Source organism: Amblyraja radiata, chromosome X (assembly GCF_010909765.2).
Source record: "Amblyraja radiata isolate CabotCenter1 chromosome X, sAmbRad1.1.pri, whole genome shotgun sequence".
In the NCBI taxonomy this organism is placed as follows: domain Eukaryota; kingdom Metazoa; phylum Chordata; class Chondrichthyes; order Rajiformes; family Rajidae; genus Amblyraja; species Amblyraja radiata.
Genome location: NC_045999.1, coordinates 1180281 through 1208061, shown reverse-complemented (window position 1 = coordinate 1208061; position 27781 = coordinate 1180281). Strand labels below are relative to the sequence as shown.

The 27781-nt window shown below is 40.7% G+C and overlaps 1 protein-coding gene across 12 annotated transcripts in view; it reads left to right on the top strand.

Moving 5' to 3' along the window:
• myo9a (myosin IXA) overlaps positions 1-27781 on the top strand; it is a 153857-nt gene that overhangs the window by 106644 nt on the left and 19432 nt on the right. For 11 of the 12 annotated variants that reach the window (XM_033014732.1, XM_033014729.1, XM_033014733.1 and 8 more), the window contains 15 exons: positions 469-2118; positions 4612-4717; positions 5498-5710; positions 11582-11688; positions 12999-13204; positions 16325-16554; positions 17464-17580; positions 17908-18096; positions 18963-19010; positions 20834-20945; positions 21492-21553; positions 22655-22847; positions 23620-23748; positions 25129-25234; positions 26884-27015. In XM_033014732.1, coding sequence (XP_032870623.1) covers positions 469-2118; positions 4612-4717; positions 5498-5710; positions 11582-11688; positions 12999-13204; positions 16325-16554; positions 17464-17580; positions 17908-18096; positions 18963-19010; positions 20834-20945; positions 21492-21553; positions 22655-22847; positions 23620-23748; positions 25129-25234; positions 26884-27015 — 3600 coding nt within the window. The remainder of the gene's footprint in view (positions 1-468; positions 2119-4611; positions 4718-5497; positions 5711-11581; positions 11689-12998; positions 13205-16324; positions 16555-17463; positions 17581-17907; positions 18097-18962; positions 19011-20833; positions 20946-21491; positions 21554-22654; positions 22848-23619; positions 23749-25128; positions 25235-26883; positions 27016-27781) is intronic. The other variant, XM_033014739.1, reaches the window with a different exon arrangement.

Here is a 27781-nt window from a genome sequence, read left to right as displayed (position 1 = left end):
TTGTATACCTTACAATTAAATTATATACATGACCAGCTGCAGCAATACTCAGTGCGTGTATACAGCTTGTCCGTCACAGATACATTCACTGCTACTCATATTTGCATTCAGGTTATCATTACTGGAGAGTAATCGCTCCCTCTCTCACCTTCTCTCTCTCATTGTGCACTCTTGCCCTCTCGCTCGCTCTCTCACTTGCACACTCTTGCACTCTCTCCCACGCTCTCGCCCTCTCCCTCTCCCTCTCCCTCTCACTCTCACTCTTTCTCCCTCCCTCTCACTCTTTCTCCCTCCCCATGTGGCTTGCTGAGGTGAATTCTAGTATTTTTGCAGCTGCGATGATTGAATTTGAAACCATTATCTGAAGTATAATTATGCAATGAGCATTGAGAGCATTTTAACTGAACAAAAACACATACATTACAGCCCCTTTATTGATCACAATTGAATTTTTGCTTCTTGTTTTAGATTTCAGGCATTGAAAAGACAAAAGTGTAAAGAAAATAATAAACAGCTGGATGATGAACAAAAAATAGGATTGGATGAACACTTGGATGAAAATCTTTCTCAGCTAAAACAAATTGAATCTGAACTGAATGAGAGCCCTGTTTTGAAAGACAATGACATTCAGGATGTACCTGCTGACTGCAATGATAGATCTCCAGATATACAGGCTGGAACTTTCAACTTTGCCAATAGTGCAAATGTGCTCCAGTGTGTCACAGTGAGGGAGAGACCAAAGTCGTTGCCCGGAGACCCCGATAAACAGAAAGTGGTGCGTGCCAAACGAAACAGTCGGAGAATGAGAGAATTGGAGCAGGCCATATTCAGTCTTGGACTGCTGAAGGTGAGGTCAGGAGGTGTGTCTCCCTCAGAGGAAGGGCGCTGGTCCAATGAGCTGATTTCTGACAGTGTGAACTCCTTGTCTCCTCAGGGAACACCAGACAGTGAGAGCTCAAGAGGTAGTTTTGAGGCACCCAGTGGTGATGATGGCCATAAGAGAAAACTATCTTTAACTGTTTCTGATGACTTGGTCTCTGATTCCGGCCTACATACTACTCAGGATAGTCTATCATCTAGTCCAAAGTTCATTGATCACGGTCTGTCCACTGACCTCCAACTTAATGGAAATAACCTGTCTTCCAGTTCTCATGCTAACACTAATTCTCACAGTCATATTTCCATGTCTCCAGGAACAGCCAACAAGGAGTGTGATTTTCAAAGATCAAGTTCGGAAGATTGGTCTCCCAGTCCTAGACCATTGGCTAAGCAGGAATCCAGCTTTTCAAGCTTGTTGCCAAATCGTGATAGTAGCCCTGTGCCAAATGACATTACCGCTGTAGGTACTGACAGCCATACATTCAAAGACACTACCATCGTACCCAAAACAAGCAGAGCAGAAGATGACAAGGCCTCACCGCTCTATGGTGAACCTGCCATGGACGCAAACATGGATTCCTTCCCACAGAGCACAATTCTGGAAAAGTTGGAATGGTTAAATGTACAGCAGGCAGAGAGACAGAGACAGAGACGGCAGCAAAATGAGAAGGAAATGATGGAACAGATAAGGCAGCAGAAAGAAATCCTTGAGAAACAACGCAAAGTTTTTGAAAAGCAGGAGAAGGATATGTTTGAGAGACAGCGAGGGGAAGCTCTACAGAAGATAGAGCAGGGCAGACAGAATGATTGTCCTCAGGTTCTTTACAAATCTCCAAGCAAGCAGGCAGACAGGCCTCAGTCTTTGCAGCAAGACAGAAAATGGGATCGAGCTATCAGTTCTGATTCGCTTTCAGCAGCAGACACTGAGTCTAAGTTATTGAACACTGCAGAATCTTTAAATACTGACAATACCTCGGGTCAGTCGACAGGAAGAAATAGACCTGTCACGATGTTTTTTGAGCTGCAACCAAGTGGCCAACAGGAATTCAATAAGCCAGACGGCTGGGCCCCTAAGCTAAGCTTGGAGTCCCGTGAAACTCTTCCCAGCTCAGAGCACTTCCCGCAGGCTCAACCTCAAAAGGGGCATGTAAGCACAAAAGAAGAGTCGATCAATAATACTGCCAAGGACAGGAACAACGTCTTATTCTTTTTGCCGAAGGACAAGAATACACTGAGCAAGTAAGTTATTTTTCTTGATTTCTTGAGTATAAATAAACTCGATTAAAGTCTGCTCAAAACAAATTCTAATAGAGCACTAACATGAGCAGCAGTGGAATAATCAGTGAGGCTTAGGTGGAGAGTGATGAAGAAACTGGCCTGGTTCGGAAAGGCTTATTTGCTTGTTCCATTTCAATAACACTCACATTTTATGCAGTTATCTCTTTAAATCAAGGAAAAATAATAAACTACAGGAATAAACTCCCCCCCCCCCCCCACATAAATTATGGGGAGAAGGCAGGAGACTGGAGTTAGGAGGCAGAGATAGATCAGGCATGATCAAATGGCGGAGTAGACTCGATGGGCTGAATGGCCTAATTGTACGCCTATCACGTATGACCTTATGACATAGCTCAAGAAACAGGACCTTTTGAAAGTTTTCTACATAACATTCATGTCAGAATAGCACCAGGCAATGATGTGTCTCACAAAGAGAGGCATGTCTGACCAACTCTTGACATTGTGTCATTATCATTGGTGAATTATACTACCATCAATATCCTGGACATCCGAGTCAACCGGAGCAGCCAGGTGAAGCCATGACAATAAGATGCAGCCCTGTGCCGAGTGACTTACCTCCTGACGCCTCCGAGCTTTTCCACCAAGTGAAAGGTACAAGTCCAGACCATTATGGAATCATTTCCTCTTGTCTGGATAAGTGCAGCTGCAGCAACTACAAGAGGTTCAACACCATCATAATGGCCCAGTGATGCAGCTAGCACCACTGCTGCTGACAGCTCCAGCAACTCAGGCTCAATCCTCCAGTACTGTTTGTGTGGAGATTGCATGTTCTCCCTGTGACTGTGTGGGTTTCCTCTGAGTGCTCCAGTTGTCTACCACATCCCAAAAATTGGTTGTTTAATTGGCCAACTGGTTTATGTCCTATGTTATGTACAAATGTATTACGGTTATTCATCTGGGCTATTTGGACTACACTGACCAAAGTCGCGAGCTCCACCAACAAGAAAGGCAAGGGCAGCTGGCCTGGGAGAATACTGGCACCTGCAGATTCCCCTCCAAGTTGCATACATTCTGATTTGGAAATATATCTCTGGGTTTAAATGTTAAAAATTCCTACCCAACAGCAGGAGGCCTAGATTTGTCCAGTAGTTAGAGGATGGGCAATAAATGGTGGCCTTGCCAGTGACCCCCCCAGATATACAGAATAAGAAAGTTCAATTCATCAATATATTTCACCGCTATTTTCATTGCTGAGCCACTAACTCTCACTTTCACTTGCTTGCCGAAACATGTACAGTGTTCAATTTAAGGTGCAAGTTAATAATTGAGTGTTGAAAGAGTTGACTAATGACTCTATGTAACACAAAGGAGAAGAGAGTGTAATCTAAGAAGCGTTTAAAAAATAATTAGGCTAAATTGTTTTGAAGTATTTTACCCACAGCTCCAAATTATTTTGGATTTCTTTCTATTCTACTGAAAGACCTTAGTGAGGTGTACAAGATCATGAGCAGCATGGGTAAAGTGAATACTCTCGGTCTTTTCTAGAGGACATTGGGCATAAGATGAGAAGGGAGAGGGTTAAGAGGGACCTTGGGCAACCTTTTCACTCAGTGGGTAGTCCATATCTAGAATAAGCTGCCAGGAGAAGTTGTAGAAACACATTACGACTTTTGTAAGGTATCTGGACAATGATATGAATAGGAAGGGTTTAGCAGGTGATGGGCAAAATGGGACTGGCAGCATGCCATCGTGGTTGGCATGGGCAAGGTGGGATAAAAGGACAATTTCCATGCTGTACAGCTCTATGAATGACGGTGATGGTGAGCTGTGAGGAAATCCTCAAAATGTAATTGAGTATAGAGCTGGAATTTAGATAGTTAAATTATATTTGTCTAATCTCCAAGATGCAGACAGCCCTCTGATACTCACCTAATAGCTATTTTTTGTACACTAGTCTTTATAACCACAGCGCATAACAACTAAGCTTAATCATGATTTTGTGAATGGGTTTGTACAGCATATATCACACCATCGGGACATTCCAAAGTGTTCTACGCCTAATGAAGTGTTTTTGAAAGGTAGTCACAGTTGTGGGTACATTTCTTTCTAAATGATGGCAGCTTTTGATGGTGCCGCACTTCCTCATTACTGCAAGGAATTGCCACCTTGAATTAAATGCTCCATTTGATGTATAGTTGAGCATGATTCCTGGGACAGAAAGTTGGGATGGAAATCCAGGACTCTCTACCCACCATTTCCTTTCCCTGCAACATGCAGTCTGCCCTGTCTATCCCAGGGAGAAGATGGTATTTGTTGCCTGAGCTGCTGAGCTCCAAGGTTTAGGACACATCCTGAAGTACCTAGGTGTATGGCTCAGCCTATGATGGTCATTGTGTTTACTCATGGCGATTGTCCCGATTGCTTATGCTGTTAAAACCAGAGAAATCTGCTTTCACTCTGAGTATTATTCATTATTATTACTACACTTTACAGGATTGACAAAGATTCTGTGAATCTGGAAAAATCTCCTGCTTTTTCCAAAGAAGATGAAGCTTTCAGAGAAAAGATGGCAAGATCATCACTCGTAAAAGTAGCTGATGTAAGCACTTTCATCTTGTTTGGTAGATTGTGAAATTGTGGACATGGTGATGGAGGTGGTGAAGGGAGCACAAGTCTGTGGTGAATGAGGTTTATTCAAATTTAATCTTGTACAATACCCAGCGGTGGAACATAACAAGATCACAGCTTCAAACTGGAAAATTGTGATCCTTTACCCATGAGTTTTCATAATAAGCATGAAAGGATTCAATCTTTAAATTTGATTTCTTAATATTTTTCTTTTCCCCACGCCCCTATTTCCCGAACAAGCAAACTTGTTTTGGGTACATTGACATGGGTTCTACAGGAGAAAGTAGTCTTGCTGTATCAATCCCAAAGAGCTGCTGCTCATGAGTAAATTGGAGTGTTGAATATTATCAGTCTTTGACTGTTGTGGGCATGGATGGGGGCTCTTAATCAAAACTCAATTCAGTCACCATCAGCTGCCCCAACTTTACTTTTCAGCTGAAATAGCAGTATGGTCACCAGAGGAAAGAACGTTCAATAATCCAGCAGTTATGCCATGTAACATGAAATGCCCTGACCTGTACGTCCTAACGCTACTATATATGGTCCTACTGTTCACAAGGTTCTTTGTATGTTTTTGTTAAGCATCTCTATGGCCTTGACCTCTTGCAGTATTTACAATCTTCACTACTATAACTTGCCTTCTCTTTTGTCCATTCGTGTGTTTTATGCAATCTTCCTCAGGGCTCATGGCGACCCATTGCATCATTTGGAGTTACATGTTTTGATTTTTGTATGTTATTCGGTCAATCAGGTTACAAGACCAGTGCACAAAAAGAGAGCCCGCATGGCGCGGACCCGCTCTGATTTCTTGACTAGGAGCACTAACGCTGAAGGGGAAGGAGAGACTGAGGAAGAGGAGAATGATGACCCCTCCAATGAACCCCCCCTCTCCCCCAACCAACCTAGATCTGAGCTGAGGCCCAAGGACAGTGCCGGACAGGCCTGTTACAGTGACTCAGAAATGGTAAATAAATTATGGCCAGTTGGGTGCAAGACAAATCTGGGAGCATCTCTTTGCTAACCCTTACTCTGGAGTAGAAAGCAATACTGACATCTGGAACTGCTTAACCTCCCTCACCTATCCGATTTTAGAAGGTAACACTCAATACTTGAGCACAATGCCCTTTCCTGTGGATTACGGTGTCATATTAACTCTGTTGTGTACTGCAGTTAAATGTCTATACACATAGGTAATGACGCCCTGAACCCAAAAGATTTTCCTGCTTGTTTGTTGTGCGCAATTTTAGTTGGATTATTAACAATGATCCAATTGTTAAATTTCAGCAGACCAAGGTATAATACGCACAGCCCACATTATATATATTGCAAAGGGTTTATTTTTAATAATGAAGTGCAGATTTTACTGCCAGATCCCTGAATTCATGAACCAAATTACCAAGTTGGATTCTCTGCAGAATCTACATAAAAACATAAAATACTGGAAATACTCAGCAGGTAGCTTTTGTAAAATAGAAACATTGTTAGAGTTAGTAATTGCTACCAATTCAGGTTAATGACCTATTATACCTGAGTATTTACAGCAGTTTCTGTTTTTATTTCAGATTTGCAGCAACTGGAGATTTTTTAGTTTAAAATTCCACAGATTATGATGTGTTATGCTAGTTTCTGAACCTTCACAAAAAAATTGTGTTGGTAGTCGTTAAGACAAGGAACATTATTACTCACATTTGGTCTCTTGCCTGTGAATTTATATATTTTGTATTTGGTAAATTTTACCAACTCGACATGCAGAACTTGCGTAACAATATTCACGTGCTTCCTATTGAAGCACTCATCTCTTGAATCATTCACTTTGTGTCATTAGTTCCGCGACTAATGACGCTGGTTGTTGTAGCTTTTCAACCTAAATAAACTCAATTGAAGCAATGCCTTTGGTTAACTGCGGCAGAACCAACTTCACAAGAAACTACTGCAGCCATCCAAAGAACCTATCCCAATAAGATTCAACATTTTCAGGAAAAGGCGATATGAGATGAATATTGAAGATATCCCACAAGGCGAAGGATATATTGAGTAATGTTCTTTGTAATGTGATTGAGTGTTTCCTTTTAAAACAGTCATGTATTTGGTACTTAGATAACTCTTGCATTGGAAATCCCTGCTCAACTCTAGAAGATATAATCACGCTGTTGTTGAACTGGATGTGGGCCATTCCATTACTAAGACAATCATCCTCACTAGCACTTACTGCTTCCCTGGATATTGCCCATCACAGAATTCACCTGGTCGATTTTATTTACCAAATTACCGCATGTCACAGCTCAACTAATCAAACTGCTTGGGTTGCACTTACGTCTACTTTGTCTCTTTCACACGTAACACCTAAAATCAATTTATATTCTAATGTCTGAGTTTAATTAACAGCATGTGGGGTAGCTAACATCTCTTTATTTCCTTTCATGGGCAATTTTGGTGTTGACTTTGCAACAAAAAAAAAAGTGCTGAAAAATTTAATTTCAACTTTTTAATAAGAGTGAAGTGTCAATGTTGGTTAATATGAATATTTTATATGTTGTATCTCTTGTGGATGTTTTTCATTATGGTTGCAATTTCATTTCCTACCCAAAGGTTATCAAACAATTTCTGACAAGGTAGGTCATGTGTGGACTAAGGGCTGTATTTTATAAGGTACTAGATTCATTCAGGAAGTTATGCTGCCACCTGTCTGACTCCCCATCCCCAACCCTCTAATCCATGGCACTATCGATGAAGCAAATTTTCATCCCAATAACAGTGCTTGTTATTGTATAAAATTTGAATATTCTGGAGAGAGTTAAGCAGGTCAGGCCTCATCTGTGGAAAGAGAAAGCTAACGTTGTTTTGTTGCCTTGTATGTGGCAATCTGTAAGATGGAGTCCGGTATTGATGCTGCATGGATTGCTAAAGTTGAATTGTAATGCATATACAGTGTATGAAGGGTGTGGTTATTCAGCCATGTATTATATCTCCCTACCCTTACAGCCTGATGGATTCCAAACCGGCCACTTTGTACCCATTTAGAAATTGTGCTGGGAAAGAATATTATAAGCAAAAAACAGACTGCAAGATTCCAGCATTTGCAGCTTCTTCCTTCTCCACTTCAGTGTACTTTCTAATAGCAGCTCATAATCAGATCTAAAGCAAAGCTCTTCCTGGTATAAGCGATAAGATCTTATTAAAACTACATTGTTCAGCTGTTTGGTTGCCAGTCAGTTCATTAGATGCTTGGTGCGGAGAAGACAAGGCAAATTATTGACCGTTGAAGTAAAGTTCCAAGTTACGCACAAGCTTAGAGTTCACTAGTGAAGGAAACTGCGGTGTGTCTTTGGTGGTAATCACAGCTTCTTCATTGGGTAAAATCAATGAAGTGCAGAGGAATGGTTCAACACACTTTCTACACTATTACTGATATAACATAGGGGATTTTTTTTAAAGCCTGACAATTAAGGTACTTGAACTTTATATGTATTTTGCCTGACATTCTGAGTTCATCATCATGGATAGTAAGTCTCTACTGATTGATCAGACGTTACTTAGCAGGAAGCTTTCTCCAGACATGATCACAGACAGGAGTGTCAGTATTTATAATTGTACCCCTGAATGCTTCCCACCGTTCGTTAAATTTTATTACAATTCCCGTGACAAGGCTGAATAATGCCCTCTTACAAATGTGGATGAGGGGTAATAAAAGCCCACATTTTCCAAATGGTTCAAAGGGTCTGACAAAAGAATGTCTTCGCAGAGTTTGAGCAGAGAGGATTTGCAGATCTCACATCCTTGAAATATTATTTAAGGTGACCCCAACGAAGTATGTTTAATATTTACAGAGTAGCACAGTTGAAGCTACAGAGGTAATTGGGTAAATCTGACATCCTTTGTGACAAGAGTTAAGAGAGGCCTGGCTGAATGTCACTTGCACAGACACATTGTTCTGCCAATAATTTATTTCCCCATCCTGTCTTAAGCTCCCCTCCCAAAAGATTGGTTTTGCTTTGGTTATGTGTTAGAATGTAGAGGACGTATTTTGTAGCAGATTGTCGTGGAGTGCAGTGTAAGATGGGGGTGTACCTTATGAACAAAACAGTATGTCTGTACAATGGTGCAGATTTTTGCAAGAGACATATTGCCGCATTGTCCTTAAAATTAAATAAAGTTAACGTGAGAGTTAGGTGTAAACCATGCTGCCTCTTGAACGTGGAACATCGAACAGCACAACACAGGAACAGCCCCTCCAGCCCACAATGTCTGTACATAATCAATATCCCTCTATTCCCTGCATATCTATGTGCCTATCCAAACGTCTCTTCATCTTCATGCCACTGCCATATCTGCCCTGACTTTTAGGTTCTTGACTTCTAATCAGTTGGGGTGTGTTTTGTGAAATAGTTTCAGATAAAGGAGAAAACGTGCTTGTTAGTGATTCAAAAGTGATAACATTGAGGTTTAATTTCAATTTTGTGTGAATATGATTTGTTTTTTTTAAATCAATCGCAGCAATTATTATATACAATGCAGTTTTGGGGGTAACATTTCCTTTGAAGTCAAAACCTGGATCTTTACTTGAAGAAGAACAATGTGATCGCCCCTCTGTGAATTTGCATGGACAAGCGTGCAGTGAGACAAGCGTGCACAAGCCAATACTAATGACACACTGCCACCCTCAGGCTTCCGTTGGCACTAGCTGTCTTCTTTCACATATCGCCCATGATAGATAACCTTTGCATTGTTTCATAGCAGCTGCTCGTCCTTTGTTCAAATCAGTCATAATTTAAGTGTATAGAATTTGAGTGGGTGTGAAAAAAGATGTATAATTTATTAAAATAGTATCTTTACAAAAAAAGTACAGGATTTAATTTCATATTAGTTGAGACTGTGTTCTGAATCATACAACTGAGTAATTGAGAGGGAATCAAGAAGCTCTCCGTTTGATGTGAAATCGCCTTTATGGAGTAGTATGTTTAAGAAAGAACTGCAGATGCTGGAAAAATCGAAGGTAGACAAAAATACTGGAGAAACTCAGCGGGTGAGGCAGCATCTATGGTCCTTCGCTCCATAGATGCTGCCTCACCCTCTGAGCTTCTCCAGCATTTTTGTCTCCCTTTTATGGAGCAGTAGATGTATACGGAGCATTTAGAGTAGGATTGCTCAATCACAGACACACTTAATTTCATGGAAGGACCCTCAGAGCAATGGAAGATAGACAAAATGCTGGAGTAACTCAGCAGGACAGGCAGCATCTCTGGAGAGAAGGAATGGGTGACATTTCAGGTCGAGACCCCTCCTCAGAGCAATGACAATAGACAATAGGTGCAGGAGTAGGCCATTTGGCTCTTCGAGCCAGCACTACCATTCAATGTGATCATGGCTGATCAACCCCAATTAGTACCCCGTTCCTGCCTTCTCCGCATATCCCCTGACTCCTTGGTCAGGAGATATGGCCTTGGTTGTTTTATCCCCCACTCCCCCAAATAGATTGAGGTCACGGAGTCAGTAATAGAAGTCACCAAGATAGCTTGAGTTGTAATGTGTCCACTTGATACAGAGCTGTGTCATTTGGATAGTGCAGTGTTCACTGAGTTATCTCAATCCCTCAGCCACTCGTTTTCTTGCCAAAAGACAATACCTTTTTATTTCAATTTGTTTCTGTTCCTTTCACCTCAATATATTAAATATTGATTTACAAAATGCTTTATAATTTGGGAATACATTATTCTGTACAAAGTAACAAATGTTGGTAATCTGCACAACTAGCTAATGCAAGTTCATTTAGCAGCTGAAGGTTTCATTCCTACGGAAGTTGGTCACAGTTGAAGCCCATTGAGACTTCTTCAACATTAGAGATGAAACTGTCTTCCAATAATTCAGTAATTTTCATTCTTGCATGATGCTTCCATCTGGAAGATAAATTTTCCATTCACTTTATATAAATGTATGGTGGCCAGTGGTCAAATTTGGCAGGTTACAGCGCAGTTTTTCATATGTTTGGTTTGTCGAACTTTCAAAATTCACAAGCTGAACTCTTTCCATCACCCATTATTCATTTACATTCATTCCAACTCGATGTGGACACTTTCAGTGAAGAGGTATTTCAGTGTACTCATTCTTGTTCAATGCAGGAACCTTTTTTGATTTAGCTTATCAGAAATATTCCTTGAAGTTTACCCTCCACTTTTCACAAAATGTAACATATTTGTACTAAACCCATAAACAAAACCATGGTTAACAATTGCATCAAAACTAATGAGTTCCGGAAGTTTTTTCCCATTTTGGATGTGTCAGTTAGTAATACATCTAATAAAGGAGCATTATTTAACTTTGCCAAGATGAACATTTGGCATATGAGCAGGACTCAATCCATCCATGAGTAGACCAACCTTCAGGTTCTGCAAGTGCCCAGAAACTTTACCCCTCATTACTTAATTTCAATTTGTGTGAAGCTTTCTTAGTCTTTCAAGGTGGACGTGATGTGTACTAACTTTCGAAATTTGAAGATAAGCTGACTTTACTCATCAGAAGAGATGAGCCTTTTATTCAGCCACAGGTTCTTTATAATAAAGTGCTTACCAGTTGAATCATATAAAGTCAAATTTCAGATTTGTATTCTAAGGATTCAATTCCCTGATCATCAGTCCCCTGCTTTCATTCAGTTTAAAAGTATGTGGTCTTTGAATTGATATTCATTTATATGTTTCCAGTGACCAAAATGCATTTTAAATGTAGAATTCTGCAAACAAACAAAAAAGATTTTATTTTTTAATCAGTAAACTGCCAAATTAATCGTAGGCAAATATGGTCAATAATCTCAATAGTGTTAGCTTCTATTCTGTGTTTGCAGATGCAATCTACTAAAAATGCAGAGCAGAAGAAACTGCACAAAGCGCAATCTCAAGATGAATTGGGTAGATCGGACTCTATTCGGAAGAGTAACGTCCCAGATGGAAGGTGAGAGTGTTTATTTCACATTGGTGCTAATTGGGCAAGATTTGAAGTGTGGGAAGGAACTGCAGACGCTGGTTTAAACCGAAGATAGACACAAAATGCTGGAGTAACTCAGTGGGACAGGCAGCATCTGTGGAGAGAAGGAATGGGTGACGTTTCGGGTCAAGACCCTTCTTCAGATTTGAAGTGCTTCAGGTCATCCTTCAGTCTGCTGCAGAGTGGAACCAGACATTGTCATTAGTTGGTACACAAAAGTGCTGGAGAAACTCAGCGGGTGCAGCAGCATCTATGGAGCGAAGGAAATAGGCAACGTTTCGGGCTGAAACTTTCATTAGCTATACGTGTTCTTGTAATAGTGATTCAAGGCTGAACAAATTGCAAATATATTCAGTCTGTGGTCACAGCAAACTAGATCTATTATTTCTAATAGTTAAATTAAGAACAAAAGAAAATGTGCTGAGTTTTAAATTTTCTGCCACGTCATCTGGAGGCAAAATGGGTACTCGTACATGTTTCAGTCCAGAACTTTTAAGATTCCGGTGACCAAAGATGAGTTTTATTTTTTTCCTCTGATTTTCTACCTGTTTTAGTTAATGAATCGTGAGTTGTGCTCCCCACTTAGTTTCCAATTAGTTGTCGCTCAGTTTTAATTGAACTGCTGAAAACTAGACATGTTTACTTAAAATTCTGGTTACCTAAAACTTTTCGGCTCACATTTCCAAAGATTCAGTGTTATATAAAAGGGTTTCTGAAAAACCAGCAGCATTGATTCAAACCGCTGCCAGTATTTTGATGCCTCCAGCTGATCACTGGAGTATTTATGATCTGTAGCCATGACCTGCTTTTCAAGTAAAAGTTTGTGAGGAAGCTGAAAATCATGACTGAAATGAATAATAATATAATAATAATAATAATTTGTTTATAGGGACAGTGCATATTAATGAACATTTGCATGTAAATATGCGAGATTGTAGCCAATCAGTAGCTAATTTCTGCTAATAACAAATAATTCAGAATAAAAGACACAATGCGCTGGTGTAACTCAGTGGGTCAGGTAGCATCTCTGAAGAATGTGGATAGGTGACATTTTGGGTCGGGGGCCCTGCTTCAGTCTGAAACGTCACCTATCCATGTTCTCTGGAGATGTTGCCTGACCCGCTGAATTACTTCAGCACTTTGTCTTTTACTGTAAACCAGCATCTGGCGTTCCTTGTTTTCAACAATTTATTCCCGGTTGGAGTTTACTGTGGGTGTCTTTTTTTAATCTAAATTCACCAATGTATGTTTCTCTGACCTTTGATTTCTAAATGTAGAGCTCTGAAGGGTCGAATGAAATTCTGGGGAAATAAAAAACAGGGAGAAAAGAAATTGTCAAGGGAGAAACTGGCTACCCAGTCAGAACTCCAGGAACTGAGTATGGATCAGGACATACAGGCACCACCGTGGCACCAGGAGGTTAAACCGAGTGGGAAATCACGCAGCCTACCACTGCTGGAAGGAAAGGACAGTATGTTGAAAGGTAAAATAAATAAATAACTCATTTAAAACAGTTGTTACTATTTATCAAATACTTGGTGTTTTACAGAAATCCTTCACGATTCTTCCTATATGGTTATTGCGACACATCGCAGAAGCAATTTTTGCTTGTAGCACTTTCACAAGGATGTGTTATAAATATAATTTACATGTTTGATGGTGTTTGGAAAAGCATTGGCCAGGGCACTAGTTTAACCTGTTTCCTTTACAGTACCAAACAGATTTGTTGCAAACTGATTTGGAAAATTCTGCCTACAATATTAAGGATTATTAGCCCATCTTTGGTTACTGAAGCTTTTGATATCTTCAGCTGCTTACATTCACACTTGGAGACTATATATGGAATGTTAATCAATTTTTTCCCTTAAGATTGTATTTTCCTGTGACTGATTGTGTTCTGTATTTATTCACCATGAGACAAATGTGGTTTATATTTAAAGTTCTTTTTTTATTCCATGAAACTTAGTGAAGATTGGAAGCACAATGACGATCTTGTTGCCTGAAATTGACAGCTAGATCGTATTGGAAGGAGTGTCATGAACCCATTGATTGTACATTCATCATGTAACAAAACTTCAACTCAATCATCTCACTCAAAATTTGAACCAAAATTATATGGTTCAAATCCCATTCTCACCTTAAACTGTAGCTGCTGCTGCTGGCACTGACGATGGCTGCCACGGTGTACTGCTGCACCAAGGCAACTTCCTTGCATGTGAATTCTTGGCCAATAAACGTATTCATTCTTATTCATTCATATGGTAGAATCGAGTTGCATGCAACCTGCCTTCCACTAAGTTGGGCTGGATGAGGAAGTCTGAATGAGCTGATCCTCTACATCTGGGAGGCATAGCAAGGTGTCTGAACCCCGCAAATGACAAGGGAAAGGCTAGGGATGGAACCTTGTTTTGTTAAACAATTTCATGTGATGGATGTGCAGCAACATTTAAAAAACCAAGACTATTTAAAAAATTAAAATTAAAAGTTTAAAAATAAAAAGTACTAAATACAAAACACTTGGGAATGACTAAAAATAATGATAAATATAACCAGGGGTACCTTTAACTAATCTACAGGCCGGGAATCCCAATTTGAATTGAATTGCTGTTCTTATGCCAGGTCTGATGGGCATAGGAACTGAAGATGGATTGTGCAGTATAAGGCGTGATTAGGCTTCACTTGGTTATGGCTGGAATGATAGATGCCCTGTAACACCACAAACTTGTAGTACTTTGAAGAAAAGGGCAACTTGATTTGGCCATATATCGTCTCAATATTCAAACAAAATGCCTTTCTGGGGCAGGAGTTAACAGAATCTTAGACTCCTTTAATGTCTGGAACATGGTGCCTTTAATAGATTTAATGTGCCTTTTAAGCCTCAGACAATCTCCGCCAACCTCAGGGCACAATTTGCATGCTCAGCTCTTAATTTGAATTTAAAAGTTAATCTTAGAAAGTTAATTAATGCTACAGTACATCCCCAAGGAAGTATAAAATCAAAGGGAAGGAATGAAATAAAGTACAAAGTCTCATTTTAAAAAATAGTTGGCAATACCACGGGGCAGGTTGCAATGTGAAGAGGGATGTACTCACTCTGAATGAAAGCACTGCAATGTCAGATTTCAGGCTACTTAGTCAAATGCATTCTCACTTTGAACTATAATTTAGTGTGCATTTTCAGACTAATTGAACCCAAATGGTTAATTTATTAGGAATGTTCACATTGCAGGGGGAAAGATTTTAAAGGAATTCGAGGGCCAATTTTTTTTACATAAAGGGTGGTAAGTGTATGGAACAAGCTGCCTGAGGAGGTAGTTGAGGCAGATACTATCACAAAATTTATGAAACATTTAGATAGGTACATGAAGATAGACACAAAATGCTCAAGTAAATGCGGAACATACAGCATCTCTGGAGAGAAGGAGTGGGTGACGTTTCGGGTTGAGACCCTTCTTCAGACTGGTGCCAGGGGCGAGGGAGATACATTGATAAGGAAATGTAAGATGTAAAAATAGGACATAGAGACTGGAGATCAAGGAAAATGTAGAATAGATCATCGTTAGCTGGGAGAAGATAACAACAAAGCAAACAGAGACAGTACGACTGATCGGAGAACTGGGAAGGGGGAGGGATGGAAAGAGGGAAAGCAAGGGTTACTTGAAGTTAGTGAAGTCAATGTTCGCTGCCTAAGTGAAACATGAGGTGCTGTTCCTCTAATTTGCACTGGGCCTCACTCTGACAGAGAGTGACAAGGTTTCTGAGGTTAGTGTAGAAAAGTAGCATTGAGGTAGAAGTTCAGACATCTTATTGAATGATGGAGCATGAGCAAGATGGACTATTCCTGTGACAAGTTTACATTTTATGTGATTAATACTTTCAAATTCCTTGCTTTCAATTGAATTTTATATTCCCGGATAACATGCTTGTGCTCATACATGAGATTGAAAAGGAGTACGGTACATTTACAGAAACTCAATGTTTGGTTTAACGGGTATATAGAATTGATCGGGACTATTAATGTGGGATTTTATTTTGAATTTGGAAAATTTGAAAGTTTGACCAAGTTCAACTGTTTTTGAAAGATATATTGAACTGTAAAAAGAAAATGGAGATTTCTTTATATAATTAATGGCAAAAACTGAAGGCTGAAGAGCACAACAGTTCATATGTTGGGTGTTGAGAAATCTAAATATAGCAATAATGAACCTATTGTTGCAGTTCTTATTTGGGGTCTTCAATAGTAAAGCATGACAACAGAATTAATGGCATATCTATCCCCGCTGTTATGCATTTGGTGAGGAATTTAATAAAAGTAGAACTATTTAATAAGTTTAGAGCTTTTCCTATTTCTTCCTCTGGGGATGTTCTTGGCCTCGGCTTAGCACAATAAACTGAAGCGATCAGCAAAGTTACATAATTAAAACTGGGAGCTCTTGGTACAATCAATACAGGCAAAATAAATGCCAATATTCTTGTCGACTAAAGTTCCTGAATATATCCTTGCGATTGTAACATAATATTGAATCATTGATGAGAAAAAAACAATGCGTTTGTTGCAGAGATGAGTTTGGTGATGCTTTTGAACTTTGCTGTTCTCTCGCAGGTCAGGCTCCTTCACCTCCGAACCTAACTCCTCCTCGAAGTCCTGATTTAGGAACAGAGCGAGGGAAAGAGTTCAAAGAGAACAGAGAACCGTCACCAAAAGTGAAGAGAAGGAGAAGTGTGAAGATCAGCAATGTAGGCCTGGAGCTCTTTCAGCTGCAGCATGACACCTTACAGATCATCACCTGTGCCAATGATTTCAAGTGTATGAATGAATTCCTGCAGAAGAAGGTAAATATGAAGCTATATGTTCACCAGTCTTCAGATCTGTGCAATGAAATATTGGCAGAGGTGGTGCAGTGAGGTGGGATGGCATCTTTTGTCCCTGGATCCAAGTTCCCATCTAGACCAGACAAAAGGCAGGAGGCATTTTATTGTCCTGCATTTGTAAATGAGTTTGGACAATTACAGGACCGTTCATAATGGATTGAGACTGGGCTGGGAGAAGTAAAGGGTTGGTTAGGAGGTATGTTGTATGGACAGTGCATTTTACTTTGCATCATGTTGCCTGGGTTTCAACAACTAAGTTACAGAGATAGGTTGAATAAGTTAGGTCTTTATTCTCTGGAGCGCAGAAGGTTAAGGGGGGACTTGATAGAGGTCTTTAAAATGATGAGAGGGATAGACAGAGTTGATGTGATCAAGCTTTTCCCTTTGAGAATAGGGAAGATTCAAACAAGAGGACATGACTTCAGAATTAAGGGACAGAAGTTTAGGGGTAACATGAGGGGGAACTTCTTTACTCAGAGAGTGGTAGCGGTGTGGAATGAGCTTCCAGTGGAAGTGGTGGCGGCAGGTTCGTTGGTATCATTTAAGAATAAATTGGATAGGCATATGGATGAGAAGGGAATGGAGGGTTATGGTATGAGTGCAGGCAGGTGGGACTAAGGGAAAAAAATTGTTCGGCGTGGACTTGTAGGGCCGAGATGGCCTGTTTCCGTGCTGTAATTGTTATATGGTTATATGGTTATATCATAGTAGCATAATACTACGACTGTACATACTACCAAGACATTGGAAGATTTTCAACTGCAATGCTGAAAATGTAATTTTCCAACCATGTATAATCTTCTGATGAAATATGGATGTTCTCATGCTAACCATTGCTCACGTCAATACTTAAGAGTATTCTACTTGCAGATCACTGACCTGGACACTGATGACAGCAAGAAAGATACATTTGTGGATGTAGTTTTCAAGAAATCTCTGAAGGAATTCCGTTTAAATATCTTTAACTCTTATTCGACAGCTTTAGCGGTGAGTATAGGCTTTTGGCTTGTTCATTGGGTGAGATATGAAAGCAGGAAATAACTGAATGAGTAGTTTTTGTTGTGGCTCTTGAGTTTTCTGGAATGAACATTTCTTTATTGGTTCAGTGGAACTGCCTGAAATCCTATCTCTGAATAGTTGTTTTGTGGGGAAAAAAATCATCAAATGAGCTATTAGTGATTCATCAGTGTTCCAGGATGGAGCAACTTGTTCTTCTGCTCTGTGCAGGAGTGATTTATAAAGTGTATGTTGTGAGTGATTTCATGCTTTGACATCCCGTTCCTTTGTTTAGTTGTAATGTTATTTCTGCTGCAGATGGACGATGGGAAGAGTATCCGGTACAAGGATCTGTACGCACTGTTTGAGCAGATCCTAGAGAAGACAATGAGGCAGCAGCGACGGGATTGGAATGAGTCACCTGTCAAAGTGTGGGTCAACACCTTTAAGGTGTTCCTGGATGAGTTCATGTTAGAACACAAAATTCTGGACAGTGGTACTGGGAAGGTGAGATGTTTCAAACATTTAGTTTTTACTCTGAACGACATTTAGTTCAGTGGATATCATGGTGAATCATAGGTCCACAATACAAAGCCCCAGATCTTGAAATGAAAACACAAAGTAAGGAAAATGGAGAAGTAATGAGTTTAGATAACACTACATTTGGTTTTCAAATTTCCTTTGAAAGGAAAGACCGTGGAAGGTAGGGAAGTTAGCAGGTGAACATCTTGATGGTGAGTGGGGATAGTAAGCATGGGACATACTTCATAAGAAGCTGAGACCAGAACAACTACTTTCCTAGTAAAGTAATGGATGGAGGTCCATTCATAATATTTCTCCAATTGGTATCATTCATTTAGCATGAATCCTCACGTTCATGCTAAATGAATGATACCAATTGGAGAAATATTTGAATGCGTATTGGTGTATTCTGCTGGAAATCCTGCCCCTGATTTCCCCAGTAATCTTCCCGGTGGATCTTGGCTGACTGCAGGTTTCAGTTTAGCTGACATTCTTCAATACTTGCAAGTTGGCAAACACTTGTTTTCTGAGCTGGCAGATGCCAGAGAAACTGGCTTGATCCTCAAGGCTCAAAATTCAGAAAGGAGAGCAAATTGTGTGTTTGAAATTGGTCTTGTGTTCATTCTAGTAGCACAGTATGTATACGTATCATTCATGTATGGTGGAGTCATACAGCATGAAAACTAACTTGGCCTAACTTGTCCATACCAACCAAGATGCACCATCTAAGTGAGTGCCGTCTACAGCATGTGGCCCATATCCGTAAACAGTAACGGCAAGGGCTTTATATTTTTAATATTATTTTAGACAAATGTTACACACTCAATCCAAAATTCAAATTTGTTTTTCAGATACAAAAAACTGAAAGGAAAAAGAGACGGAAGAAAGAAACTGATATTGTACGTGTCTGATTCTCCTGTCATGCATGTTCTGTGCTTGGTTCAGAGGACAACATCTTATGTCCTACAACATCTTTAAACTGCACCTAATTCCTGTAGTGGAATTATATAAGCTATATTTCTTCATCCCACTTGCCCTCACCTCTAAGTGTGAATCATGCTGACACCATTTCTATAAGTGTGTTGATCAAGGCATCTGTTGGTTGAGCTTTCTCTGAATTACTTCCTATCTCACAGTTTTCATTATTCCCAGGTCGTGGTATCACTAATTTTGGATAGAGTTCTATTTTCATCATCATCATCATCATTGTTGAAAACATCAACAGGCACGGTGCCTTACAATGCAGCGTACGACAGTGATCGCAACTTCTACTGAAGTGTGGATTGGCTGTTGGCTCACTAGGGCTCATCCGCCCTTTGACAGGTCTTGTTTTTGGTCCTGCTGGGAGTCCACAGCCTCCTCCTCACCTGGCAAACCAGGTGATGTGGACGGTTTAGTCGCCGACTATCCGACCATGGAGAGGGTAGCATGGGATTACATTACAACTCCCCCCGACCCGACCTGTTTTATTTTGGGGGTTATTTAATCCATATTCTGAAATTGAGCATTATTATCTGACATAGCACTACATTGACCATTTGTATTGATATTCCTTCTCTCCATGAATGCAAGAGAAGCTGTTGTAGGAGAATGTAGATGCTTACTCACACAACCTTTCAGGCCTCTCATCTCCTTCTCTCACTACCTTTTATGTTTTCATCGCTGAATTTTGTCAAAGCCTGTATCCACTTATAAAGGTCTGAAGAATGGTCTCGACTCAAAACGTCACCTATTCGTTTTCTCCAGAGCCTGACCTGCTGAGTTACTCCAGCTTTTTGTGTCTATCTTCAGCATCTGCAGTTCCTTACCACCTATCACTCACCCAGATTTGTCCTGCCCCTGTCTTTCTTCCGGATTTTACCTCACTACTACAATCAGTCTGAAGAAGTGTCCTGACCAGAATTGTCATCTATCCATGTTCTCCTGAGATGCTGCCTGAGCAACTTATCTTTTAAGGAGGCATATGTTTTTTGACTGTTAATCAAAACACAAATAGCTTTGGTAATAGTTGTTTGTGCTCATAAGGCACTATTTCTGCACAGGAATGAGACAGAAAATACCAGTGGCTCAGTTGAAGGCCGAGTTGTTTTTCTTGCTTTAGAGACTAATTTTCGATCCATTTCTCCGTGTCCTGCGGCTTGCCACTGACATTTCATAATCTGTGAACCTCATTTTGCTGCTATCTCTGGAAATGTTGACTCATTCTGTGAGGTAGAAAGATCAGTTGATCATGATCCATCAGGAAAAGTTGAGCTCATTCTGCTTGTAAAACAATCACTGATAGTTAGTGTGCACAGTCTGGGCTTTATCGCTTGCAGCTGTTTAGCCCTGTTTTCCCTTCATATTTCTGAGATTAGTAGCCTTATCCTGGGCTGTACTTGAATGTAATGCACCATCCATATGTAAAGGCTTATCCCAAAATATTCCTCAACTCTATCTGACTTTATCTTTTCATCTGATGTGAATATGTTTAAATCCTTGCATTAACCACACTCTTTTAAAGAACACTCTTATAGAATGTTGGGAATAAAAGGCCTACTCTTATTGTATTTTACAATGTATTGCACATGATGTGAAGCTAATATTCCTTTTAACCTTTTGGAAGTCCATTTAATGTGTAACAATCTGCTTTCAAAATGGCAGCTTTGTAGGTTTGTTTGGATCTGTAGTGACGACAGTGAAACAAGAATGATTTAACCAACCCAAGTTTGTCTATTTGCAGGTGGAGGAATACAATGGTCACATTTTCAAATCAACACAGTACAGTATTCCCACTTATTGCGAGTGCTGCTCCTCTCTCATCTGGATGATGGAGAGAGCCTGTGTGTGCAAACGTAAGTTCCCAGCAATATTGCAGCAGGATTTAAGGAAGGGGGATGGCTCTGTCACAGCAAATGCATTGTTGTTTAATTGATTCCTGTTTTACCGGATCCCTTGAACTCTTCTTTGAAATCCATTTAACTATTCGCAATGTCCACTTCAGAGGCCGACTGCCCTTGCTTAGTAACATATTCCATGATCACATGGGGGAAAATGCTCCCGCTACTTTTTACCATCACATTGTAACTTTCTAATCTCTCAATTTTATTCATATTGATGTTGGCTGGGGAAGAATGCAACATTTCATCATATCTTGACTTTTAGAATTGCTATTTAAATATTTGTCTGTCAAATGAGTATCAAGTTAACTTATTTGTATTCTTTTGCCTAACTACATTGTACTGGCACCTCTAAAAAGGTAATTATTCTGTTTTCCAGCACTTGATACATATGCTTATTAATCATGTGTACTGGGACTTCTGTGTACAGAACAAGCATGTATAAATCTCTCAGAGGTTCAAATGAATAAGTTATCCCACTTATGCTCTTTTGTTTTCCAGTGTGTCGGTATGCTTGCCATAGGAAGTGTTGTTTGAAAACAAACATCAAATGCTCTAAAAAGGTAGGAAGTCTTGCGTAGGCATAGTTTCAAAACCTTTTCATGGTATGCCATCTGAATACAAGGTCTGCATTTTAAACCGTAATCATTGTTCACACTTACGTGGTAGTCATAGAATCATAAAGTACAGAAACAGGTTCTTTAACCCACCGTATGCGTGCCAACTAACAAATATGTATACATACTAATCACATCTACAGCACATACTCTGTATTTGCAAGGACAGTTTAAGTGCTCATATAAATACTTTTCAAATGTTGTGAGAATTTCTGCCTTCTCCACCTTCTCGGGTGGTGATCCAGATTAGATCTTGACCTTGAGTTTGAGTGTTCTCCAGCTGAGCACGTGAGCATTTCAAAGATGTGCTTCTTGTTAGGTTAATTGACGGCTGTGAGTTACCTGTAGTGTGGGTGAATTGCAGGAAGATGATGGAGGATGAGTTCAGTTCCCATCACCCTCACTTTGACACTTTAACCTAAGTTATGCTTGTTCAGGAAGTTGGAATGCAAGAGGTTTCTATTTGCTCTGAGCTCTTTTTCTCCACTAAATTACATAAATGCTGCAGAGAGATTTAAACTCGATGACTGGATTATTTGTCCAAGGTCCGTTCATACAACTTCACCACTCCCAGCAATGTCAGCTGATGTGTGTTCTAATGTTTGCCCTGATATATTGGTTCTCTTTCCCTGCAGATATTGCTTGACTTTTTAAGTGCTTCCAACCATTTTCTATTTTTGTTTCCATTTTCTCCACTCTTGCCCACAATGACTGATTCTGGGAGACTAAACTGTACATTGGTGTATTGTCCGTGTTGTTGTTCTTTAGATGGTGAGCATTGGCAGTCGTTCATGTTTGACCCAATGTAAACACACCCATATACATTGGCAGAGGAGGAAATACATATTCCCAAGGTTCATTATTTTCCCCCATCTATGTTGTTGAGGCTAGTTATAATTCTACAGACTGCGGATAAAGGTTTGGTCTTCCCTTTATTAACTGCTTGCTTCGCACTGGACAGCACGTATTAGGTTCATTGGAGGTACAGTATTTGAACATCTCATTTGGTTGCCACATGGCCTGATCGTTGCCTTTCCTTCTACACAGTATGAACCTGAGCTATCGTCTCGGCAGTTTGGAGTGGAAGTCTCGCGTCTAACCAGTGACGAGAGGACAGTACCACTTGTGGTGGAGAAGCTGATCGATTACATTGAAATGCATGGCCTATATACAGAGGGAATTTATAGGAAGTCAGGATCAACTAACAAAATCAAGGAGTTGAAACAAGGCCTGGATACAGGTAAGGTCCATTAAGGAGTCATGGACTCCTGCAGATCAATAGGAGGGAATCAAGTCAAGAGAGTTTATTGTCGTGTGTCCCAGATAGGACAATGAAATTCTTGCTTGCTGTAGCACAACAGAATATTGTAAGCATAAATGCAGAACAGTTCAGTGTGTCTATATAGCATAAACTACACATATACACATAAATAAACAGATAAAGTGCAATAGGCTGTTACAGTTCGGAGTCTGTTTGGTGGCAAGTTTAATAGCCTGATGGCTGTGGGGGAAAAGCTGTTCCTGAACCTGGATGTACCAGAATTCAGGCTTCTGTACCTTCTACCTGATGGTAGTGGAGAGATGAGTGTGTGGCCAGGATGGTGTGGGTGCTTGTTGATGATGGCAGCCTTTTTGAGGCAGCAACTGCGATAAATCCCTTCGATGGTGGGGAGGTCAGAGTCGATGATGGACTGGGCAGAGGTCAATAAGTATCCGTGAATTTAAAAGTGTAAAATGAAAGGCAAAGAAAATGTCTCTCTGAGGATAATAATACATCATAATAATGGCAGGGAACATTTTAGTACATCATTGCCCCTGGATCAGAGTTAGAGAAATGTTTAACTCCACTTTGGAAGCACCTTCGCCTTGTGGACTGCAGGTTATGGAAGAGAGCTCAGAATGGCACTGAGCCTTACAAGGGCCATCCATAGAGTTCAATTCTCCATTCATAGAGTGTTGAGAGGAAATGCATGGTAGCTGCTTCTGGGACTGACAGGGATTTCTTCCTGCAGATATCAACAGCATGAATTTGGATGAGTACAACATCCATGTTATTGCCAGTGTTTTCAAACAATGGCTGCGAGATCTCCCTAATCCTCTGATGACGTTTGAATTCTATAATGATGTTCTACGTGCAATGGGTAAGTGCAAGTTTTAATCCCAGTTCTCTTTTGGATCCAATCATTTTGACAAAATACAAAATAAGAATGACATTAAAAAGTTGTGGTAATACTGTACTGTGCGGATCAATTCCCTGAATAGTAAAATATATTTATTTGTGGCTCAATTAGTTGTGCTTTGTTAAAATCAAATGTTTTGGGGTGAAGCCAACTTCTAAAGATTTAAAGTCTAATGTCTTGCTGAAGAGGTGATGAATCATTGGATACATTTTCTGTTGCGCCACAATCCTTTGGATAAGTATAACTTCTGTACCATCCTCCCATGAGTATCAGTAGATTATTCAAAGTGAGTGATAGTGGGGCAACTCTTCCTCTTCGCAGATTCCACAAATGCCATCTCTTCTCACCTGCATACGTTTTTTATTTGGAAATAAAGTTAATGGTATGGAAAATAAACGTGTGATCATTTCTCCTTTCGTAAACAGGATGTGGCATTTGTGCTGCTGCATTTAATTAGCTAATTCACATCGCTGCAGAAATGGTACCCGAAACGTCACCCATTCCTTTTTGTCGTATCCCCCTTCTCTGCCTCCGTCTGCGCTGTGGCCTAATGGCGGAGCTGGCGACCTCGAGGCTCTGGAGGCAGACCCTGTCAGGACTCGCCTTGGGCTCGCTCCCGTGAGGGCGGCCTGACGAGGGGCTGAGACTCTCTCGTGAGGGCCTGTGACGCTCCCGTCTGAGTGGCCCAGCTCGAGGGAGGAACGGCACTCCCGTCGGAGTGGCCCAGCCCGAGGGAGGAACGGCGCTCCCGTCGGAGTGGCCCAGCTCGAGGGAGGAACGGCACTCCCGTCGGAGTGGCCCAGCCCGAGGGAGGAACGGCGCTCCCGTCGGAGCGGCCCAGCTCGAGGGAGGAGCGGCACTCACGTGAGGGCGATCCTGCTCGGGGCTGGAACGGCGCTCCGGTGGCTGGGACGGCGTTCTGGCGGCGGTGACCTGAGTCCTGGGTTGAGCCGCGGGCCAGCGGCTGCGTCTGCTGGACTGGAGGGCGGCAGCTCCGACCACCCCGGGGCGCGGTGTTTGAGCCGGCCCTTTTGCGGGGTTCGGTGAGCCGCGGGACTGTTTGTGCCATCGCCCGGTGGGGAATCGCCTCAGCGCAGAGGGAGAAGAGGAGGGATGAGACAGTAACCCTAAGATTTTTGCCTCCACCACAGTGAGGAGGTGCTATGGAGCATACACTGTGGTGGATGTTAATTTGTGTTTATTGTTGTATTTTATTGTATGTATGACTGCAGGCACGAAATTTCGTTCAGACCGTAAGGTCTGAATGACAATAAAGGTATTCAATTCAATCAATCAATTCAATTCAATTGCAGAGATGAAGGTTGTCTTCATTGTTCGCAGGTCTACAGGACCGGAAGGAAATGATTCAAGGTGTATATTCTATAATTGATCAGTTATCACGGACTCATGTCAACACACTAGAACGACTCATCTTTCATCTTGTACGGTAAATATTCAACTGAGATGCTTCAGGATTTTGACATTGTAATTCCACATTAAAGGATTATATCAAGAAAAATCATTTTTTGAAAGATGAGGGACTTGAGGGGTGCGGGGAACTGGCACGGAAGAGGGGGCGAGGCCAGGTGCAAGAACTGGCAAGTGATAGTGGATTCAGGTGAGGGGGGATGATTGACAGGTCAATCACCCCATCTCACCTGAATCCACCTCTCACGTCAACTCGTGTACTGCCCCTATCCCTCACCTCTCTTCACCAGCTACTTTCCCCCTACATCTGAAGTTTCAAGAAGGATTCTGACCCAATAGATCATCTGTCTGCTTCCTTCAGTGAATGTCGTTCGGCCTGTTGATTATCTCCAGCGCTCTGTTTTTTTGCTCAAGATTCCAGAATCTGCAGTTTCTTGTGTCTCCCTATTACCCACGTTAGGGTAATTGCTCTATAGTTCACCTGCCCTCCTCTTTACAGCATTAATCTGCAGGAACTATTCCATTATACATGGAATTCTGGAAAATTATTATCAACCTCTATTAATATTCTGGCAGGCACGTTATGAGCTTCTGGGGATTTACTGACTACTCTCCATTAATCATACCTGTGCTATTTCTTTCTCATAGTAGTTTCATTACAGATTCGTATTAAGATTTGGATTAGTTTATTGTCATATCCACCCAGGTACAAAGACGTTCTTTAATCACATGAAGCTCTTGGGTTAAAGAGTAAAGATAAATACGAATGCAAAATAACAGAAAGATGCAAGGTTAGCGCGGCTACAAGTAGTGCAAAATAACACAATTTCTAATTCACATTTTATCTTTACGTTCTAATCTTTGTGTCATGATCTTAAATTCAAAAAATATTTGTTTCGCTTCCTGGTTTGTGATCTACAAGAATTCTTCAGTCTGAATGTTTTCCCAGCTTCCGTTATTGCTGGAAGCGAGAGGTGCTCTAGAAGTGACATACAAACGCAGTTGACATCAGGAGACAACGTTCACGCATAGTGATCTAGATCCTTATCAGCAACTCTCTTCATTGTGAGCAGGGAGTTATGTTACTGCACTAGAGAGTAACAATCCCAGTACTTTGTATATTGGCGGTGAGCACAGAAAGTTACATCAATTGCTGAAATATTTTTAATGCAAAAATGCTTTTAATAACTTGGTCAGATGATATTCATCACTGAGGCAATACCATGGGGTTATGGCTCATATTAAATATATGCTTTTCAGAAAAACTTCCTTTGGTTTATCATTTTTGCAGCTTATTCAGACCACGTTGATGTGTGAGGTCTCATCAGACTGCTGTTGATTGCATGAAAGCGTTTTTTTGAAAGTGTAATGGCTCAGATGTTATTTATAGACCTGATCACCCCTCCATCCCCACCCCCAGCGCCATGTGTTCTGCTGTCTAGCTCCAATCCGCCAATCGCAGGGTGTTGTGGGATTCTGCACTATATTGGGTACAGGTGCTGATGATGAAATACCTTCTGTTTCCATTCACAATTATCAAATGGAAGACAGAAATTTTCCCCAGACGTTTATTCAAGTGGCTCTGTAGCAAACCTTTTCTGATCATACGGAGGAATGAATGATTGTCATAATTGTTTCACCATTCTCCTGTTTTGTGCTGCTTTCTAGAATTGTCCTGCAAGAAGACACCAACCGGATGTCCTCAAATGCGTTGGCCATCGTCTTTGCTCCGTGTATTCTTCGATGTCCAGATACCACAGACCCTTTGCAAAGTGTTCAAGATATTTCCAAAACAACAGCGTAAGGATGCTTCCATTTCTTAAAGTAAATCTTGGAATAAAAGAGTAATAATGACGCAACAATCATTCCATGGAAATAAGCTCGTGATAGGAACAACTTTGTTTTAAATTTGTGATGATAACTGGTTAGATCACAGGAAATGTCCTTTATATTAATAGATCCTTTAATCCCTCCCTTCATGTGACTTGATTCCCCAGCATTTTGTCATCCTCTGTGAATCTAGAACCAAAATATTTGTTTAATTGCTGTGCCATTTCTTTATTCTCAATTAAGCTACTCCTCGTTCTGACTGCATGGGACCTCCTTTTGTCTTCACCCTTTTGTCTTCACTGGTCATCTTCTTTGAACATATTTGTAGGTTTCACATTCTGCGTTTGTTCGGTGTAAGTTTACTCTCATGCTTTGTTCTTGCTTCCTAAATCAGACTCATTGCTGAATTTAAAGTGAATTAACAACATTTAATTCACAAACATTTGCAGTAGTGAAAGGCTGAAATACTGAAGCTACAACTTTAAGAAGTGGCACAACTAGTAGAGCTGATGCCTCACAGCACCAGAGAACCGGGTTCAATCCTGACCTTGGGTGCTGACTGTTCGAAGTTTGCATGTTCCGGTGACCGCGTGGGTTTCCTCCAGGTGCTCCAGTTTCCTCCCACATCCCAAAGGCATGTAGGTTTGTCGGTTAATGTGTAAATTTCCCCTTGTGTGTAGGGTGTCAATAAGTAAGTGTGATAACATAGAACTAGTGTGTATGGGAGATCATGTTG